Genomic DNA, 23234 nt, shown 5'->3' on the forward strand with positions numbered 1-23234 from the left:
ATTGCGCCCGGGCCGCCTTCCGCTTTTCACGCACTTGCGCAACCCTCTAGGGAGATCATTTCCAGGAGGAACTTAAGAGCAGTTCAGGGGTTCTCTTACTGTAACCGGCTGCCCTGTGGAATGTCTGTGTTCTCCAAGTAAACACACCGCATCTTACTAGAGGGGACATCCCGGAACCACAAGTTGGAGCACCGCGTTTCCTGATCGACCTCCTTGGCGGATCACTTCCGCCCAGGGATTGGAATATTCGAGGCCCTTCTACAGCGAACAAGAAAGGCACTTCCGCTGTCTGTTGCCAAGGCGCTGGCCCGGTGGGCCGGAGGGGCGGCATTATTGGCGTCGTCCTCTCCCCCCTGCCCGGGGGTCGAAATGTCGGGACTCAGCTCCCCGGAGATGGAGGGCTGTCGTGACCTGCTCGGCCTGCTGGACAACGACGAGATCATGGCCCTGTGCGACACCGTCACTAACCGCCTGGTGCACCCTGAGGACCGCCAAGGTAAGGGGAAACGCTTCAATCGGAGGACAGCCGACCCCAGGTGGCGGGAGCGTGGGAATGGAGAGGGTTCGAGGCCTAGCTCCAGGTTCGTCCCCGACCGCGCTTGAGCAGAATCCTCGTACTAGGGAATCCCGGCCGCCGCCGTTGCTATATTGCTCCGGAACCAGAACGCAGACTTGGGCGGCCCGGCCTGAGAGGGTGGGGGTGGCGCTAACAATGGCATAGTTTTCAGGTTTTATCCATTGAATGTTAAGGTAAACGCTTGTTGTTTGAGGATTCGCTTGTTGTTTGAGGATTCGGAGTGTGTCAGTAGTCATTTTGTTGTTGTTTTTAAGTTTCCAGGAAGCCAGTGTTTTCCATTTCCCCTTTCTGTCAACTGAGGAGTGTCAGCTGCTGCTCTGGTTTTTTTCTTCAAGTTTGAGGGGAGGAGGATATCATAAACACTTTATATCAGTCTCTTTTAAAAACAACTACTGTAATAAAAAAGCAGATAGTTTGGATCGATGTCCTTTTGGAGCCAAAATTTTTCTGAGATAATTTTGTGTGCTAGAAATTAATTTAAAAATTACTATTAAAGTAATTTTAATAGTCAAACATTCTGTTAGATTTCAAGAGCTATTAATATTAAGCCGGATTGTGACTAGTACATATAAAAATGTAAAGCGTTTGTTTATTTTTGTGTATTACGTAGCTCGTTTTATTTTAAATTTGCCGAATTTTACTTTAAAATGTGAACATTTGATTCCCATATTAGCATATGATTTAAGTATCTTCAAAAGATTCTGTGTTTTAAAACTGTATTTCTGCTTTTAACTCCGATTTGCATTTTTGCCATTGAGGAAAATCAGTCATTTGTAACTTTGAATCGGGAACATTAAAATAAAATTCCTAAGAACTTAGACTGAAAATAATTTTATACTTGTGTAGTTGTTAAGCATTTATGTATTTTACATGGCAGTCACCTTCTTAGAATTATGGTGAGGGTGAATCTAAAATTATTATAGATAAAATGCTGGATTTAATTGACGGTGGATCTAAAAGAAAATGAGAGTAAAAAAATAAAAATTTTCCAGTGCATACAAGTTTAAATGATTTGGAGATCATTGCTCAGGAAAAAAATAACTGATAGGCATATGAAAAGTATTCAACCTCTTTAAAAAGCAATGAAATGAAAACCAAAAATGAGAGTTGTCTTTTCTATGTACCAGACTGGAAAAAATTAAAAATACAAACTTCAGGTGCTGGTGACCAGGTGAAACAACTCTTTAACAACTAATGAAGGAATGAATGTAAGGTAGAACTACCACTTTGGAAAACAAGTTTGACATTATTTCCTAAAATGGAAGATTAGACACATGCTCTAGATCAGGACTTCTCAAACCTGAATGTGCTTTTGAATCTCTAGGAGATCTTGTTGTTACAATGCAGATTAGTTTTGGGGTAGATCCAGAAATTCTGTATTTCTAACAAGCTCCCAGGTGAGGCTCATGTTGCTTGCTCCTTTGTGAACTCGGAAGGTATGTATGAGAATATTCAAAGTAACAGTTTTTCTAATACACAATAAAAGTATAAACAAGAATAGATACCTGTGTATAGTCATATAATTAATTATGATACAGTAATGAAAATAAATTAACTAGAGCTACATATATCCACAAAGATTAGTCTCAAAAACAATAAATGAAAGGCTGATTACAGAAGACTATATACTGTATATTGATAGATTAGATAAGAACATTTAAAATACACCAAACTAAATATATTGTTTAGGGACACAAACTGTATATATGGTATACTTTATATATACTATAGTTTATATACTATATATAAAGAAAAGCAAGGGAATCCTAAAGCAACATTTAGGATATTAGCTACCTTGTGAAGTGGATGAAAGGCTAGAGAAGGAATAGTATTAGAGAGGGGTGAAATAAGGATCTCAAGAGTATTTACTGGAAATTTCCTCTGTCTCAAGCTAGGAGGTCGCTATATGGAAGTTCATGTTATTGCCATTTTGTATACGTTATACAAGTCAAAAATATTCTTTGGTTTGTGTTTAATATAAATTTTTTAAAAATTAAAAAAAATACAAGTCCTTGTTCTGCCACTTTCTAGAAATATAATTATTGATACCTCATGTATCCTAGATTTTATCTGTAGAGTGAGATTGGGTTAAAATTCCTTGACATCCAAAATACTGTAATTTTACTTATTTTTTGGAGTCACATGAATGTAGGTCTGTTGGCCTTATTAGGAAAAATTATTTTTCTGGCATGAATTTTTTCTTAATTCTTTAAGAGAAAATGCTAGAATTTCACTGTTGCCATGGGAAGTGAAAGGAAGGGAGAATTTTAGGTAAAGGAAGTTTATAGCATAAAGAAATTATTTTAAAAGATAACCTGATAACAACTCATTTCCTCTTAAAAAATGACAGCCATCTCATGTAAAAAGCACTAATGTTGTGACAAGAGTTTATAAATGTTATTTGGTAGAGTTTCTCCTAACCTTGGACAAATTTATAGGTGGCTCATGATTATCTATTAATCTTTACAATTTCCTTCTAGATGCCATTCATGCAATATTAGTGTACAGTCAAAGTGTAGAAGAACTTCTGAGGCGTAAAAAAGTCCACCGGGAAGTCATATTTAAGTACTTGGCAACACAGGGGGTTGTTACACCTCCAACTACTGAAAAACACAATCTTATTCAGCATGCAAAAGATTACTGGCAAAAGCAGTCACAACTGAAATTGAAAGAAACACCAGAGCCAGTAACAAAGACAGAGGACATCCGGCTCTTTCAACAGGTAAAGTAGATCTTATGGTTGTATTTTGAACTTTTTTTTTTAAAGAGAGGGGGCCTCTGTCACCCTGGCTGCAGTGCAGTGGTGTGATCCTAGGTCACTGTAGGCTATAACTCCTGGACTCAACCCATCCTCCTGCCTCAGCCTCCTGAGTAGCTGGGTTTACAGGTGTGCACTACTACTATACTCTGAGCCTTTGTCTGGTCTGAAACTCTGTAAATAATCCTAGATCTGGGGGAACATGGTTAATAATATTCTATTTGTATTTTACGATTTTAACTTCATATCCTTTGCATCCTAAAGGAAGACCAATGAAGCAACTAAAAATAAAGTATTTCTGACAGTTAGTGATGCTTATATAATCTATTGATTTGTAAGGGAAAAATATTTGTCAATGTCAATAATACTGATATTAACGATTTTTAATATCAAATGAATATCATTGGATTTTTAGAGTATAAATTTCAAGGTTAATTTTAATTTGAACTCTAGTTCATTGTAATTTTTTCCACTTTAAAAAACTTCTGTTGTAAATCCTTTCTAATTTTTAAGACTTTTTTGGTATTAAATTGCAAAAACTCCATGAAAAGAACTTAAGTATTTTTCCCATTTGATTTTTTTTTAAATAGAAAAAATCTTGTTGTAGTAATTTCTCCAGCTGACATTTGCTATTTCTGTTTCTTTGTATATCCACTGTACATTTTAGATATCAAGTGAATATTTAAATGTTTGAATCTCTAGGTAATTTGAAGATTTTTAAACTACATACTACACTCTTTGAATTCATGAGCTTTTATAGTGAGAAAGCTTTGCTTTCACATTAGGAAAGGATCTTCTAAGGGCTTTGTTAACATACTGAAAAGAGCATTGACCTTGAAATTATACAGATGCAACTTCAAATTAGGGTCTGCCAGATGTGTAAACTTAGGCAGGTATCTTGACCTTTCTGAGCCTGGTTTTCTTTAACTATAAAATAGTCTTAACAGTAATATCCATGTCATAGGATTTGTTGTGCAGGTAAGAAGAAATAGCCCTTAAGTGCCACACATGGTGCCCAATGTATTAACTAGCAGGTGCTTAGTAAACTTATGGTCTCTTACCATCTCAGTGAGGTATGTGTTCTGGAATACTTAGAAGAAGAGATCTAGCCTATCAGGTGTATTTTTGCAGTAACATTTTATTTGAAAAAAAGAAATAAAATTAATCCGAATCATAGAAAATAACCTATTTCAGTCACCCTAGAAGTATCTGTTTAAAGGCAATGGAAATGCCTATTATCAACTTTATTGTGATATGATTTATATGCAGAGTGCATCCATTTAAAACATAAATTTTAAAAGTTTTGACAGATATATACACCTGTAAAAACAGTGCCACAATCAAGAGAAAGTGCTTATATAACTCATTATTGACTGTTCGTGCTGATATTTTAAGAGACTTTGTTAAGCCTTAGTTTCTTAGCTGAATTTTCATCTAAGCTGGAAAACTCTAAAATGACATTCTCCTTTTTGAAAAAAGATTTAACTATGAATCATAGGTTCAGTGAGTTCACATGTGGTTCAGTTCCCTGTGCTGTAACCAGCAGTATATGCAAACTTAGCTCTGAAACAGGCTAGATAGAAAGGGATTTGAGAGGCAAACCTTAGTTTTATATTTATTGTACTTATTTTAATCATCAGGCAAAAGAAGATAAAAAAGCTGAAAAAGTTGATTTTCGTCGCCTAGGAGAAGAATTCTGTCACTGGTTCTTTGGACTTCTTAATTCTCAGAATCCTTTTCAGGGACCACCTCAAGATGAATGGGGGCCACAGCATTTCTGGCATGACGTCAAACTTAGGTTTTATTACAACACATCAGAACAAAATGTGATAGATTACCATGGAGCAGAAATCGTGAGCCTTCGTTTGCTATCATTAGTAAAAGAAGAATTTCTTTTTCTGAGCCCCAACTTAGATTCCCGTGGACTGAAATGTGCTTCTTCTCCCCATGGGCTGGTTATGGTTGGAGTTGCTGGGACTGTCCACCGACGGGACACTTGTTTGGGTATTTTTGAACAAATTTTTGGACTCATCCGTTGCCCTTTTGTGGAGAATACTTGGAAAATCAAATTTATCAACCTGAGAATTATTGGAGAGAATTCGCTTGCTCCTGGAACATTACTGAAACCAGCTATTACATTTGAACAAAGTGATTTAGAGGCCTTTTACAATGTAATCACTTTATGTGGTACCAACGATGTGCAACTTAATGTAAAGCAGGCATTGGATAGTGGAACTGGAGACCAAGCTTTATGTGGTGGAAATGAGGCATTGCTGAACAAAAGAGAAGTGAGTTTGCCTAAGTCTCTAAAACATTGAGAACTACATGTCAACCTAAAAAAGCATCAATAATGTCTAAGACTTAGACATCACTTAGACTTTAAATGATTTCAGATATGAGGATTTACATATTTTAGTTGAAATACCTTTCTGGACTACAGACTATTATGTGAAAATTTTACCTTTCTCTACCTGGTTGCAGCAAATGTTCTGAGAGCGTAATGCAGTCCATCACATAAATCCCACTTTAGATGTTACAGGTAACCATGTGCCTTAGAAACCAGGTAATATGTTTATTTTACTTAGTGAATATTCTGCTAATATCTGTACTGTACACATGAAAAAGGACTAATAGTGTTCAAGGCTTCCCCTCTAAGTTTTTTATTTACTTTTATCAAATATGGATAATTGGATATTTTACAAATGCATCTCACTACAGCATTATTTTTAAAACAATTAAATTTTTAGAGATGTTTAAACTCAAAGTTGTCAATTTAGAAAATTTTAATGACATTCTTATGTGAAAAGTCCAATAATTTAGCAGATAAAAATTTACTGCCTCTTTAAATATTTGAGGAACATTTTTCAAAGCTATCTGCTGCAGTCCAAGATAAGTATCTTTTATAATCTGCAACATTTTCCAAACTGTTTTTGGCAATGATAAATTCTGTTCTCAAAACAGACCTTATTCTTACCTAGGCTTCAGCTAATAGACTTAAAAAACATTTATTGTAATACTATATGAAGGAAATATACTGTTGAAATTTTAAAGGCATGCCCAGTTCCTAACTTTTAAATGAATTACTGTTCTTCCTCTTGATTGACCTTGACAAAAGTGTCCAAAACAATATCCACAAATTTATAATGTAGGCGTACATGTATATGTATACATGTGCCCCCACATCATAATGTTTTTCACCTCTAATTTGTGTCACTAAGTTTGAGTTTACAAGGTTGAGTTGCCAGATTATTTACATAGTTGCCTTAAAGTTTAAATTCCTCATTACCCAGCAATTATTTGCTGATCCTGGATTTAGTTAGTAATTTTAATTTATAAAAGTATCCTTTGGAGAAAAATTCAACTGGAAAATGTGATGATGTGTTGTACGTGTTACTTTTTACATTTAAGTTTGCTCGTAATCATCTAGAGGAGCTCGTAATCATCTAGAGGAGACTGATACGCATTTTGGAAGCAGGAGGAAAAAACTCACCTTTGTTTTTTTAATACCATGCCTATTATGAGGAGTACAAATTGATATGTCCTAAAATAAGAACTTAATAAAGGAGGGAAATCCCTTTTGTCTGCTGTAAGAATAGTGTATTGTTTAGGTTTAATTTACAGTTGTCTTACTCTTAGATGGAATTTTAGGCATTTAATCAAAATATAGCAAATTTTTACTACACTATCAGTGTAAGGTAATTAGATATAAAGAAAATGACAGTTTCTAAAATAATTACCTCTTATAGTTTTATAAGGTGCACAGTCAGGTTACAATTCCATCTTTACCCATTCTATAGCTCTGCTTTGGTTTTGAAAGCCATGGGGTTTTTTTCCCCTTAAACTTGAAGTAGCATTATAAAATGTAATAGATAATATCCTAAGTAAAAGATAAAATTAAAAAGCATTTCCTATCTCTTTCTTTGTGCTGTTGATGTCAATGAACAGGGATTGCTTCTAGATGTGTTCAGTATTGGGTTTTTGAATTTGTGTAAAGCTCAAATGAAGCTGCAATTTCTGCACATAGTTTTAATTAACCCTAAAGATTTGAAATCTTGATAGACTAAGCTTGAGGATTGGGACTGTGTTTTATTTCATGCAAATTTCTATATCTGGGCACACTGTAGAGCCTAATGTTGGAGTGAATGGGTGAGTGAATGAGCAAAAAGAAATTTACATACCATAAAAAAGACTTTTCTGCATCTAGATTTTATCTTTGTTTTTTCTTATCAGTGGTGGTTTTTTGGTCACTTAGTCTGAATTTCATACCTGAATACACAGAAACTTTTAGATCCCAAAATTCAGATTGGAGAGTAGAACAATACTGACCTTAAAAACCCAGGGTCAATGTAATATACCTGAGGGCTCTAGAAAACATTAGAGGGGAAATGTATGAAGAAACAATTATTTGGAGGAAGAAGACCTGAAGGAGTTGAAATCTGTTCATGAAGCTTGATTAAGGTTTTGAGAACAACCAAAGCTCAGTGCAAGGATTGAACTCTACTTTTATTACCAACCCATCAGTCTATTTATGTCAAGGAATGGCAGAGAAACAACCTAGCTTTAGGTCTCTATTGTCTCTCATTTGCTTTTTCATACCAAACTGGTATTTGGAAAATCTGGAGCCAAGTAGTAAAGAAGAATACAACACTCTACCCATAATTCATACTAATTGGGTGGTCAAACTAGGAGATCATGTGGAATTTTATTTGCTGTAGGCTAATTTGCCATAGCCTAATAACAGGGCATACATATTAAGTATCCTTTTTTGTTAAATCTTAAAGTAATAGTTACATTAGGATATTTTATTAGTTTATTAGAATGCCAAATAACATATTACATGTGTCTTATTAACTAAAAAACCAACTATAGGAAAACTTCTAATTTATTAAAGCAACTTGCAAATGGCAAACATGATATAAACAGGTCAGGAAGTGTTCCTGGGTTTTCAGAAAGGTAACATTTTTGTGCTAAAGGAAGGCTACTTGCCTAGTACCTGTAAGAAATTGTAGTATCGCCAGAAAAGAATTTAAGGAACAGTTTGGGGGTGGGGGGTGTTGTTTTGTTTTTTAAAGATTATCAGAAACATCGTATTTTAACAAATGTTTTAACTGTTACAGCTAAGTAGATAACAAAAATGAATGAAAACCACACGGTAATGTTTTTCTTAGGATTTCTGTTTTCACAAATTTAGATGCCCTATTCTTCACTGGTTCTTGAGTTATGGAAGGTGGTCATCAACCTTTTGAAAAATAAGATGAAAGCTATGTTCTTTCTCCCTAGAAAAAATATGTTTACATATATTATCACAATTTTTGCATATTTCAGTGAATTCATGGACCTCCCTAAAGCACATCTATGAGTCCTATAGACAAACTCCATGTTAAAAAAAACCCTGCCATAATAATTATATTTCCCCCAGACTACACTCTTCTACTGTATTAAAAAATAAAATTATTTTTATGAAATATGGCATTGCATCCCTAAGCTAGAGTAAATCTTATGAATTTAAGCTAGACTAAATCTTACAAATGAAAGGACTTCTGGGAAGTCTGTGATGGTTGTTACTTGTGAATTTTGGTTTTCAAAAGATGTTAGATATGAAGACAAAATGTATGAAAATCTATCAGTCGGAACATAAAAATACTCAGAATTTTATTTTCACATGATAAATTTAATGGAGAATAATGAACATGCATTGGAGAAAGTGGTAAAAATGTGAAAAGAAAAAATTTAAAAATCTCAAAACCTTTACAAAAACCTTATCCTAAGAAAATGTTATTCATTAACTGTATATTGTTAATTCTGGTAAAATGCTAAAAATGTGAACATTTCTTCTGCAGGAGTTTATGTATGTGATCTTTTCATCTTAAAACACTCCCACGTCTTCACCCTCTAAAACCCTATTTATAACCTTTGTTATCTACCCAGTTTTGATGTAGATAACACAGCTGCAGTGTTAGGAAACAAGACATTCTGGATCGAGGTTCTGTTCAAGTTTATTTGACATATATTTATTGAGCTTCTAATTGTAAGTCGCTGAATCAAGTACAAGATAAAATAATGCCTCAGTAGGTTATTTACATAAACTTATGTTGAATTCAAATCTCCATCTCTGGGTTTAGGTATTCTTAAGGTGAAATCCTCTTTAGGCTCTTTATAAAAGAATTCAGATAGATGCTTTTATATGGTCAGAAAAAAATGTCTTTGAAATTTTAAATAGCCATATGGCTCTACTAAGCCATATAGATTTTATCAATACAAAATAAAGGATATTTTGACAGGCCACTTTATTTAGAATTGGAAGGAAAAGTATCCAAACTTTGTCAGAATGTGCTAAATGCTTTCAGCTGTAGTTTTTCTATTCTGAATCTTCCCAGTAGTCTTTCTGTAAAGGGTTAATATTGAATTGAATATGATGTTTACTATGACATATAAAACCAGACTCTAGAACTTCTTGGATTAGTCATTGAAATCAGTGGCCTAGAATTTGGTACCTCCTAAATACTATTCACAGTACTGTTAAATCTCCTCACTGTTTTTGATTTGTTTTTAGAGAGGCAGTCTCCTGTCACCCAGCCTACCACATAGGGCTTGTTATTTTGAGTGAGTCATTTAGTGAGGCTTTTTGGTTAGTAGTTTTTTCTTGGTTAGTAGTTTTCATCTTCAGCTTGTAGATACCCTAAATCTCAAGTATGAAATTAATTACATGTGAATTTAAGGATTAAAGAAAAAATCACCCACTGCCAACGATGTTACTTGTCTGATACGATGGTTTTCTGAAAAAAAAAAAAAAAAAAAAAAAAAAACTGCTTAAAGCCTTTTTCTTGAAACATTTAGTTTATGTTTACATTAATCTTTCCATCTCTCATCTTTTACTGTACTAATTGTTGGTATTACACTTAATTGTTCTCAATTGTTACATGTATCTTACTTTTGCTTCCCTAAATTGTACATTTCTAGAACTGGTGATTCTTATTTTTGGGATCTTCTTTTTCCCAATGCGCTGCACAGGATAAATTAGATAAATTTGGGGTGTTTATTATATGCCAGTTGCTTTTCTATATTTGTTGCATGTACTAACTCCTTTGATCCTGCAGACAGCTAAATGAAGTAGATACCATTATCTCTTTCACCTGAAAACAGGTTTGAGTAATTTTCCAAGCTGTGAGAGCTGGTGATAGAGCCTAGATTTAGACCCAGACTTTCAAAATCAAGAGCCATGTGATAACTAACTATATTGCCTCATCTATAGTAGGTTTTTGATGAATACTTTTTTCCTGATTATCTTCAATATGAAGGCTGTCATTTGCTGGCATTTATTTCCAAAGCAAAGATACCTTTAATCTGTATTGTTTATCTAAATTCAGACTAGGAATATTAATTCATACTATATTCCACTTGCAATTATATCTCTTGAGTTGCTCATTTAGTGATTTAAAACATCTTGGAGAAAAGTTATAAAATGTTTACATAAAACAGTAGTACTAATGAAAAAGATAAAGGAATGAGGTAACATAAAAATATATGTAACAATTTATATCAAATTTCTTGAACTCACCATCTCACCACAATCTCTAGTCTTCCCTTTCTGTTTATGGCACCATTGTACTTTTAGTGTTAGATACAGTCTTTGTTCCCTATGTTCAATTTCTTTCCACATCCAGATATAGCGTATCTGTAGTATTGTTTTCTGTTTCAGCTGCTGCCCTAATTGGCCCTCTTTATTTAAACCTTGACTAATTTTAATAATTTTGTTTTAATATATCTTACATATTTGTGACATTAAAATTTCCTTAAAGTACAGCATTCATCATAACTTTCATGTTCAGAACTTTCAGTAGTGTTACCTCCAAAATAAAATCCAGATTTTGTACTGTGATTTCCATCACTCCCTATTTTTGACCCCACTCATTTTCATACATTGTTTGGTACAGACAACATCTAGTACGAATTAGTCTTTGTATTTATCCTGTGCTTTCTTAGTCCTCTGCTTTTATACCCCAGTATCTGTAACTGTAGAATATAATTTTTACTTTTTGTCACAGTCTGATAATGTAGGGGAAAAAAGGACTATGATTCCAACAGTTTAATAATGAGATTTCTTTCATAAGTCAAGCATTTTTTCCTCTCTAGGGATTTTGTAAACAACATCTGTCTAGAATAATCTTTCTCAAGCGTTTTACATGGCTGCTTCATTTTTATTTGAAGTTACTTTACTTTCTTGGTTTAAATGTTTTCTCTTTATATTAAACCTGCTTAGTATTTATCAGAGCATCTTGTTCGTTTTGGTCTTAGCACTTCAGATATTATTTGTTAATTTACTAATTATTTATCTCTCCCACTAAATTTTAAGCTGAGAGCAGGGACTATAACTGTTTCACTTATATTGTATTTTTATTGCTTTGCACAAAGACTACATATTAATGGATATTTATTAAAGATAGAAATAAGGAAATGAATGCTACTTTTTATTCCTAGGCCTTTGCCTATCTGTTAAAGACAGTATCTAGCATATTATATATATTAGGTGCTCAGTAAATATGTGTTTCATGAATAAAGCCAAACTTACCTTACAGAATGACAATATATGACCTCTAATACAGTCAGTAACACTCAGGTAAATGGAATTATCTTATCATGCTTTTATAAAAGATGAAGAATCTGAGACCCCAAAAATTCAGTAACATACTGAAGTTAACATAGTTTTATTGTGGAGATCTTTGGCCTTTTTATGTCTTTCATTTTTTTTTAAACTACAAAGCCTATTGTATTTTTCTTGCACTTTGTTTCCAATCTGACTACTGTTACTACCTTATTTTGAAAGGCAACTATACTCACTACTATATGACAAACACCTTCGGAACTTATTTTGAATCAATTTAAATTCTAACCATCAGTTTCTTTACATGTAAAAATAAACCAGCTCTAGACTAGGCAATTTGTGTTGTATTTAATAGAGACAGGGTCTCACTGTATGGTGGAGACTAGTCTCAAAGTCCTGGGTTGAATGGGTCCTCCTATCTCAGCCTCCCAAATTGCTGAGATTACAGGCATGAGCCACCACACCCACCTCAGATAAGTTCATTTCTAAAATCAGCTGTGATTTTAAAGTCACATGGTATTATGATTGAATGTCTTCTTAGCAATTAAAGAATATTACTTTTAAAGGAATTTGTAGTTCATTGTTGTTTAAATTAATTTTCCATTATTTTGCTTCATCATAAGTAATGCTCATTCAAAAATATTTTTCATTAACTTTTTCCAACCAAATATACATGTATACATTTTACATATACATGTGAGTAGTATGTATATTTCTGTCTATAGAAGGAAACAACAAAATGATGAAAATATTCTACATATGTAGAAATAGATATGAGAAATGAAACAAAAAATGGAAGAAAGTATGAAGTCTTTAAAATATTTTTTGTTTTTTAATCACTAGAAATTCTGAAGTTATTTGAAACTGCTATTCTGTAAAACTTTTTTGCCTTGTTACATATCTTCAAAATATATTTCCATGTTTTAGTCAAAAGTACAAAGTGGTTTGACAGAAAGCCAATATAAAGACTGCCAGTAATCCCTAGTAAAAATAAAGGTGTTAATAAAATAATCAATTATGGATGATTCCTTCAAAGAGAATGGATAATAGGAGTGGCTAAATATTTAAGAGTGCTGTTGTAGACAAATGAAGAATTTAGAATAGGATTTTTCTATAGGAAGCATGGCCCTGGATGGGTGTTGCTCATAAAGTCATTAAGTTATTCCAGGAAGTTGAATGGAAACATTTATTTATCAAAAACAGAAGATTTTGCTGTAATGACAGCACTGATTGTAGTAGTTCAGATTTATGATAGAGCCTGGAATACAGAAACGAGATAACAGAAAATTTAAGCATGTCAAGAACTTAAATATGGGGATTGTCAGAACAATCATAAAATCACTGGATATCAATAGACTCCTAGGAATTAAGAGACACAGCAGAATAAGCCATAATTTTAGTTTTATGAGCAAGAGTTTATGCTAGCGCAAGAGTTTAAGGTTGATGAAAAAATTCACTTTTAAAAATGTGTCAGTGTTTTCTCTAAAGCATTTTTCAATTTGGAAAACATTTATTGAGCACTTGGTATGTGTCAGGCATTTTAACAGAAGGCACTTGTACCTAAAAGTAGGTTATTCTAGTTTCTTATCCTATTCTCACTTTAACCTATATAAAGTAATTTTTACTGTTCAATAAATAGTTTATTAGAGAATGTTTCTTTGGGATGTCTTATTGATGTCTTTCTTACTACTTTAGCCATTATCATTTTTCAATGTTTTTCTGAAATGTGGGTAAAGTCCTAACTTTTCAACTAGAGCAATACTGCGAAAAGAATGGTTTGGCAGCTTCAAAGAGAAAAAAAAATGTGCTGAGATTTTTTTCCCACGTACTTCACATATATTTTGCAAATTTTAAATGTGAGATATTTTCATAAGAATCTCATTAAGTTTTTAACAGTATTATCGTAGGTGCATATGTGCGCAACCAGGACTGTGTTGATTAGTTTAACCTCAGCATGAAGTCACGAGGGTGTTCATCTTACTAATGTTCTTTGTGGGTAATTTTATTGCTTGTTAAATTTGTATTTTATGGTTGATGGTCTTATATCTCCAATGCACAAAATTGGCTTATTAAAAAATGAAAATATTAACAAATACCATCACTCATAAAAATACCAAATGTAAATAATTAAAAAAACTTCATTGTGAATATAGAATTAGAATATGTATGTGCTGTATAAGAGATTTTGTGATTTTTTTTTTTCAAACATCAGCTAAAATGGATAAGGAAGGATAATGATAACTATGAACTTTATTTTGGCCTGTACTTCATTTGCCACTGGTCAATAGGATATTACCTATCAAATATTTACATGTCACCATCAAAATTGTCATCATTTTTAAAATACATTGATTTCTCTGATAAATGATTCTAGTTAGGTAATACTTTATGAAGAAGTGTAAAATAATACATCCCAGTTTAAAATTTGTTAGACAATATTATATAGTCCAGATTTATAGCAGGTGACTCCAAAATTATAGAAGCATCATCTGGAGTTGTATTCCTTAAACCAATACAGTATAAGATATCATTGCTGAGAAGGTTGTAAAAACAGTCTCAACATTAATAACAAATATCAGAAGGAGAACAATAGCTATTGGAAAAGTTCTATTGCATAATTCAGTGACAAGGAAGAACAATCCTTTTCATGTGCATTTTAGAAGATACTTTATTCAGACAAAACCACTGATGTGCAATGTATGAATCATTATTTACCATATGTGAGTTACATGTATGAGAAGTCCATAACAACTTCTTATTCTATTTATCCCTGAAAACCCATGGATATAGAAAATGAAGGCTACACTGGGAAATAAGTTTTCATGTGGACTAGAAAGTATTTATCATGACCTTTAGTGACAGAACACCATGTGTACAGCAGTGATTGTTAGGTAAATAAAAGGACTACTATGCCAAAAAGCCAATCAACACATCCCTTTCTTAAAAAAGAGCAGTTAACTATCAACCATAAACCATCAGGATGGTGATTCAGTGTTTAAGGGAGTAGAAACAATCAAACTTTGATTCCTTAAGTCTACATCATTTTTATACTGTTGTATGAAAAAGTTGGCAGGAAGTTACAAAACGTGTTTTTTTTCCCTCGATTCTGCCTGTTTAGACTGTTCACATGAGCTTTTAAGATAAGGGCAGAGATTAAAAACATTTCTTTGAGACATTGTTAATGTTATTAAAGGGCTTTTCCTTGATTTTAGGTATCAACCAATCCACTGTCTTGAGCCATTACTCCAAGTCCATAATGTGAATTTTAATGGCAAGGACATCAGATTATTTTAAGATTACATAACTTTTGTACAAATGGCTCAGTTCTACAGAGCTTCAGCCCCTATCTGCTGCTTTTGGCTTACCACAGAAACACATTTTTGGGGCTTATTGAAAACCACATTCAAATACTGCAACATAGCTTGAAAGAATGCATCCCTGAGCTGATTGCAAAGGACAGATTGAGAACTTTTTTAACACCATCTGCAAGTAGATTTTTCTTTTGGTGACCCTAGTTAAAAAGTTTATTGTGAGAGAAAGTATATGATGAAAAAATAATTTTACTTGAGGATCAATTTTAAAAAATGCCTATTCTTAGAATAGCAGAGGAATGACAATCTTTCTCTTTCTGTATGAATTTAGGACTATAATATAAAACAATTGGTGGAAAAATAAAGCTGCTTATTTATTCTTATAAAGATTCAAAAAATTGTACACTAAAAGCTTATGCTGACCTGACTTTGTATACTGTTAAAAAAAAAAACATAATCACCTTCTGCATTTCAACAACCACATAATGCCCTTATTTTGTGTTTTTTCATAACCCCTGTGCTCTGGCATTTAGTTAGTGATTGCTTCACTATCTTCTTTTACTTTCCACCCAAACACCCCATTCAGTTTAAAACATTTTCAGTACTAGAATGAGAAATTTTTTAAAAAGTGTTTTCTTTTGTTTACATTCTATGAATTGTAATTACTAACATTTATAGAATAACATGTCATTTATCAGTGGACATTCTTCTAGAAGTGTGTAGAGCAAGGACATGTTTTTGTACTATTTTAGGGGGAGGGGAAATTTTCATCAGATAATTTTTATATTCTTTGTACTCACTGTCATAATTAGTAAATGTATAAATATGTCATATTTCTATACCATATTTCTATTCTAAATATGTCATATTTCTATATATTTCTATAAATTCAGATGGTTTGTTGTGATGTCTTCCTTCATTTTACCGTCTTTGTAAGGCTGGCACTTTTGAAGCTCTTGGATTTGCACATTAAGGAAAGTTTTAAGAGTTGTTCACAAATACATTTAAAATAACTTTCTGGTCTCAATTGCTACAAAGAGATTAGCAATTTTTGTTTTTCTTTTTTTAAAAATCTGTTTTCTGAGGTTGATTTTTTTTTTAAGTTCATTTTTAAGAACACTGAGTTTTTAGAAATTTCTTTATGGTGCAAAATTTAATAATATGACTGCTTACAAGTAAAAAAATAATTATTTGTGTATGTCAGAAAGAATGGACATACATATGTTATATACTTTTTGAATTTTATGCTGTTTCCATGTATCTTCTAGCCAAAACAGATGCAAATATAAACAAATGATAAACACAGTGAAGAAACAACCTTACCCAAAGAGAGGTCTGACCTTTGTCCTAGGCTGCTAGGAAGATATCTCTAGGCTCTTATTATGTTCTACTAGATAGGAGTGTTACTCCTGGGGGCTTTGGCCATGAGCCAGTCTAACAATGTGATTTATGATGGAGATTTTGTGCCATGCCATATCAGTTTCTACCTCTAGAAGAATTGGAGATCAAAGATATTAGTCCAACTTCTGGGAGGAAATGTAAACTAAAGATCAGCTACACAAGTAATAGGTAATCAAGCCCTGAAAAAGTCTCTGAACACCAAAGGCCAGGGTGAGTATAACCATCCATGACTCCATAGGAGGACTGAAAGCTCCATGTTTGAACCCCTCGTATACTCGGCCCTATATGCCTGTGATGGTTAATTTTAGTCAACTTGACTGGATTAAGCTATACCCACATAAAGCTGGTAAAGAATTATTTGTGGGTATGTTTGTAAGAGTTTCCAGGAGAGGTTAGCATTTGAATCAAGTGGACTGAGTATGGAAGCTCTACCCTCACCCAGTTTGGTAGGCACCATCCAATTGTCTGAGGGCCTGGATAGAACAAAAATGTTTTGTTGAATTTGCTCACTTTCTCTCTTCCTCTTCTGAAGCTGAGACACCGTCTTCACCAGCTCTTGGACATTAGAACTCCAGGTCCTCCAGCTTTTGGACTCTGGGATTTGCACCAGTGGCCCCCAGGTTCTCAGGTCTTTGGCCTTGAACTGAGAGTTACACCATCAACTCCCCTGGGTCTCAGGCTTTCAGACTTGGATTGAGCCACACTCACAGCTTCCCTGGTCCTCCAGCTGCAGATAGTATATTGTGGACTTCTCAGCCTCCATTATCATGTGAGCCAAGTCCCATAATAAATCCCTTCTGATGTTTCTATATCAATTTATTTATATATTAATATCTTGTTCTATTTTTCTGGAGAACCCTAACTAATACAGATTTTGGTACCAGAGTGGTTCTAGAGGAACAGAATTTTAAGGATGAATTACATGAGTTGATTTGGGGGTTTTTGGAATTGGTTTTCTAATTTGATTAGACTTAAAAATGCTAAGCACTCTATTTTCAATAGTACAGAGAATACTGATAGTCCATGGTGTGAACTGTTTATAGAAATATGCAAAATACCTGACTTGAATACTCCTAATGAACCACTTATAACAGGCACGAAATTAATGACTCTGTATATAATACTTTCAAACATTTGTGGAAAACTAAGTGTCTTAGTCTATTTTGTATTGCTATAAAGGAATACCTGAGGCTGGGTAATTTGTAACCAAAAAAGGTTTATTTGGCTCATGATTCTGGGTTGCTAGAAAGTTCAAGATTGGGCATCTGCGTCTGGGGAGGGCCTCAGGCTGCTTCCACTCATGGCAGAAGGTGAAGGGGAGCCTGCATGTGCAGAGATCATATGGCAAGAGAGGAGGAAAGAGAGAAAGGGAGGAGGTGCTAGGCTCTTTTAACCTCAAGCTTTCTCAGGAACTAACAGAGTGAGAATCTGCTCACCTCCCCCACCCTTAGGAAAAGCATTAATGTATTCATGAGGGATCTGTCTCCATGACCCAAACACTTCCCATTAGGTACCAGCTCTAATATTAGGGATCAAATTTCAACATGAAGTTTGGGAGGGGACAAATATCCAGACCATGGCACTAGGGAATATAATGATGTTAGTTGGTTGCTTCTAATGTAGCTGGATAAAATGACAAAAGAAAAGGATGAGCTCAGGGATTCAGATTCCCAGCTCAAGCAATGCATATATGACCCAGGAGTTTCTAGGTGTGCCCTAAGGGAAAATTTTATGCCCTGTATCCACATTATTGAAAGTCAAGCACAAGTCCTCATCATGTGATTGGCTGAATTACATGAAATATGAACTTTAAGTCTGGCAATGTCTACTGTTACAGTAACAGTGTCTACTGTTAAAGCTAAGGCATTGTTGGGAAAGAATGGGATCCTGTAAGTTGAGATGGGGACATGTGGGAAGACCCTCATGAAGCTCTGAACATTGAGCTCCTAAATTCTGGTGAGTCTTTTTTGCCAGCAGTAGTGGCTTTCCCAATCCTAATGGTAGCAGCCTCCCCAACCACAGCGGTACTGGCTGTTCTACATTCATCTGAGGGCATTGCCTCTGCCTTGCCTAAGGAAATGATAATGGCTCCCCTGAGGCAGTTGCCAAGAAAGATGATGTTGATTCTCCTCAGGACCCACCCCCTATACCACTCCTTGTTCTAGACCTATAGCCAGACTGATGTCCCAATAGGCCCCTAAAGATGAGATAATAAACTGATCCATGATGAGGTGCACTATATTCCAAAAGAACTACTTGAGTTTTCTAACTCATATAAATAGAAATCTGAAGAACATGTGTGGGATTGGATATTAAGGGTGTAGGAAATGGTGGAAGAAACATAAAGTTGGATCAGGCCAAATTTATTGATATGCGCACAGTAAATAGTGATTCTGCATTTAATGTTGCAACTCAGAGAGTTAGAAAGGGCTCTAACAATTTGGTTGGTTGGCTGAAACATAAATCTAAGGATATCCATCATGAGTGGGTTGAAGATACCTGATCTCCTTGGTTTTTATGTTCAGGAGAGGATTCAAAGGCTTAGGGAGATTGAAATGTTAGGGTGGATTTACTTAAAACCTACTCAACCACGTTGGAAGAGTCCAGAGACATACCTTTTACCAATACTTTGAGAAACAGATTTGTGAAGAGAGACCCAGCATCCGTGAAGAGCTCCATGATTGCTTTTCTCTGTAGGCCAGAACTTATAGTGGGAATTATGGCCACTGAATTGGAAACCTAAATGCAATGGGAATAATTAGATCCCAGGTAGCAAGGGCCACCTGGAGGCACTAAACTGCCAAAGGCAAAGCCAGCATGGTTACTATAACAGTAGAGTCAAAGCAGCAATTAGAGTAGCCTGACTTATGGAGACATATGGCATTGGTTATTTGATCATGGTGTTCCTAGAGGTGAAATGGATAAGAAGCCTGCTAAATTTCTTATTTCATCTGTATAATGAGAAAAATTCTAGATCAAGTGAACAAACATCTAACCAGAATCATAAAAACAGATAGTCATGGACCCTGAATCAATTCCAAGCCTTGAGCCAATTTACAGACCCTGGACCCCTTGAATGAGGGGAAGTCAGGTTCTCTTGAGGAAGGACACTACTATAACACTGAAAATTGATAGCTTTAATCTGTTTCCCAGCCTTCTCCAAAGGGACCTATACAGAGTGTGCACTGAGAAAAGGGAAATAATTAGACCTTTTGGAAACTACTGGACATTAGCTCTGAACTGATATTGAAGAGGAGACCCAAAATATCATTGTCGCTCTCCAGTCAGAGTAGGGAGGCCAGGTGCTCAATGAAGTTTTAGCTCAGGTCCAAGTCAGTGGGTCCAGTGGGTCCCCAAGCCCATCCTGTGGTTACTTGTCTAGTTCCAGAATGCATAATTGGAATAGACATACTTAGCAGGTGGCAGAATCCCAAGTTGGCTGGCTAACCTGTGGAGTGAGGGCTATTATGATGGGAAAGGCCAAAAGGAAGCCATTAGATCTGCCTCTGCCTAGGAAAATAGTCAATCAAAAGCAACACTGCATGTCACAGAGGGATTGCAGAGATTAGTGTCACTATCAAGGACTTGAAGGCAGCAAGGGGTAGAGGGGGGATGATTTCCAACACATCCACATTCAATTCTCTTATTTGTTCTGTGCAAAAGACAGATAAAGAATGACAGTGGATTATCACAAGCCTAACCCAAGTGGTGAGTCCAGTTGCAGCTACTGTACCAGATGTTGTTTCATTACTTGAACAAATTAACACATATCCTGGTACCTGGTATGTACCGTGTTGCCCTGAAAATAAGCCCTAGCAGGATTTCTAAACATTTGCACAATATAAACCCTACACCCAAAATAAGACCTAGTGATGGGTGTGCTACGCAGCGTATCTGCACAACCCATGCATTTTGTGGTGGAGCGGTAAAGAAGACAAGCAGCCCTTCTCATCTGCCCCATGAGAACTCTATTGCTGGACATGAGAGATTGGGGCCAATGGTTCTAAAGGAAATAGAGTCGCAAGAAATTCAGGATGGAATTCGGGGTTTGGAGAGTTATGATGTTCCAGAAGAAGACGACTTAACTATATTTGAATAAATGTAAATTGTTGTACCGTACTTTAAAAAAATAACACATCCCCTGAAAATAAGCCCTGTCTTATTTTGGGGGAAACATAGTATCTATTGATATGGCAAATGCCTTTTTCTCCATACTTTTATGTAAGGCCCACCAGAAGCAGTCTGCTTTCAGCTGGCAAGGCCAGCAATGCACTTTCACTGTCCTACCTCAGGGATATAGCAACTCTCCAGCTCTGTGTCATAATTTAGTTCTTAGGGATCTTCATCACTTTTCCCTTCCACAAGATATCACACTGAGCTGGGTGCGGTGGCTCAAGCCTATAAATCTAGTGACTTGAGAGACTGAAGTGGGAAGATTGCTTGAGCCCAGAAGTTCAAGGCTTCAGTGAGCTATCATTGTGCTCCTGGACTTCAGCCTGGGTGACAGAGCAAGACCATATCTCTAAAAAGAAAAAGAAAGCATCACACTGGTCCATTACATTGATGACAGTGTGCTGATTGGAGCTAGAAAGCAAAAAGTAGCAACTACTCTAGATTTATTGGTAAGATGTTTGCATGTCAGAGGATGGGAAATAACTCTGGTAAGAATTCAGAGGCCCATAAGAAAAAGACAAAACAAAAAAAAAAATTCAGGGGCCTTCTACCTCAGTGAAATGTCTAGGGGTGTTCAGTGGCATGAGACATGTTGAGATATTATTTCTAAGGTAAAGAATAAGTTGTTGCATTTAGCCTCTGTTACAAACAGACAAATAAAAAAAGCCTGCTTGCTTTTCATCATGAGAAATCACAGGCCACCAGACAGCTTCAAGAATGTGTCAAAATCATTTCAGTCCAATTGCATGTAGCTGTGGAGCAACAACTATCAATAATAATCTTTATCCCAAATCACTGCAGCATACAGTTTACATGAATTTATGTGTAAGACTGAGCCCTGCCAATATAAACCAAATCAAAACCTTAACCATAAAACATACACTACTATGTATCTTGATCCAACTCATTAAAGGACATAAAAATCAGATGTTGAGACACACGGGTTTTGAAATGTGGCTCAACTATTGTTCAAAATCTGATATGCCCTGATGTACTACTAAATAAACGATAATAGCTAAGATTGATATATAAGACTTAATATATGCAAGGCATTGGCTTGAGTACTTTATAGGTATTCATTTGCTCTTTATAACAATAGTATAAAGTAGGGACTATATTATACTTATTTTACAGATGAAGGAACCTAGGCATAGAGATATTAAGTGACACAAAGTCATACAGTAGGTAAGTGGCATTGATTTGAAACCAGGTGGCCTAGCTCTGGAATCTATACCCTTGTGTTATAATAGTTGTCTAGGGCTTCCATAATAAAGTACCACAAAGTGAGTGGCTTAAACAACGGATATTTATTTCTCACAGTTCTGCAGACTAGGGTGCAAGGTTAGGGTGTCGACAGGGTTAATTTCATTCTGAGACCTATCTGCTTGGTTCGTGGAAGGCCACCATCTTGCCGTGTCCTCATGTGGTTTTTCCTCCCGTGTCTTGAGCTCCTCTGCCTATAAGGACACCAGTCACATTGGATTGGGGCCCACCCTAATGACCTCATTTAACTTTAATTACCACTTAAAGGCCTTACTCTAAATATGCTCATATTCTGAGGTACTGGTACAATATATGAAATTTGGGGAGGCTCATAACAGCCCCTAACGACTAAAATGGTGAATATTTTACCTATTATGTTCTTACTTCTAAACACACACACACACACACACACACACACATGCTTCTTTGTATTTAAGATAGTAGAAAATTGCTTAATAAAAAGTGGAAATATTTTCTCCCTGGCATAAATTTTTATTAAAAATAGAGTCTCTTCCTGAATCTAGCTATTGTGTCATGTGGTGTTGAACTAGATTTAATTCTGTCCTGCAAATGTATTCAAGTCAAAATAGTCTGTACCATAATGATAACCAATAATTCCCAAGGATTCAATGCAAAGCATCTATCTGAAAACAAAAACGAATACTTTGTTTTTGACATTTTGGAAAACTTTCCCCTTTACTTAGGTAGACTTCTGTAATAATATCCATGAGAGTCCAGTTGGATGAAACTGCTATAAATTAGGACCCAGAGGCAAATGAGGGCTTTATAGCCAGCAGAAACAACGCACCAGCTTGAAAATAAAACCAAGACCATCTTGCAAGAAAGCCTAAAGCAAATGGAACAGTAAAGAAAAAAGAATTTGGCTGGAAGCATGAAGTTGGAATTTGTGAGTAAAGGTTTTTGATCTTCACTTAGACTGCCAGCTTTTATTTTAATTTAAATGAGGTAAAAAGGCAAATAGATGTGGCTATAAAGTGGGAAGCCTGAATGAATGTTACAGTATTTGGCCTAAAATAGTCTAGCTATACAATTTAAACATATTGTTTCTGTTTTAGAAAAATGAATTTGGTATGAATTCTTACATTTCTTAATTAAATTTCTAAAAGTGAAAATGACACGGATTATTTA

At 35.0% G+C, this 23234-nt stretch overlaps 1 protein-coding gene across 9 annotated transcripts in view; it reads left to right on the top strand.

Annotated features, from left to right (window-relative positions):
* Positions 1 to 20: 20 nt before the first annotated feature.
* Positions 21 to 23234, top strand: part of C1H3orf38 (chromosome 1 C3orf38 homolog) — a 45932-nt gene continuing 22718 nt past the window's right edge. For 5 of the 9 annotated variants that reach the window (XM_076000982.1, XM_076000990.1, XM_076000992.1 and 2 more), the window contains exons 1-3: positions 21 to 496; positions 3058 to 3299; positions 4976 to 5623. In XM_076000982.1, coding sequence (XP_075857097.1) covers positions 370 to 496; positions 3058 to 3299; positions 4976 to 5623 — 1017 coding nt within the window. In that variant the 5' untranslated portion in view covers positions 21 to 369. Of the gene's footprint in view, positions 497 to 3057; positions 3300 to 4975; positions 5899 to 22789; positions 22993 to 23234 lie in introns of all 9 variants that reach the window. The other 4 variants (XR_012918606.1, XR_012918605.1, XR_012918607.1 and 1 more) reach the window with 2 other exon arrangements.

The sequence above is a fragment of the Microcebus murinus genome, chromosome 1, assembly GCF_040939455.1.
Source record: "Microcebus murinus isolate Inina chromosome 1, M.murinus_Inina_mat1.0, whole genome shotgun sequence".
In the NCBI taxonomy this organism is placed as follows: domain Eukaryota; kingdom Metazoa; phylum Chordata; class Mammalia; order Primates; family Cheirogaleidae; genus Microcebus; species Microcebus murinus.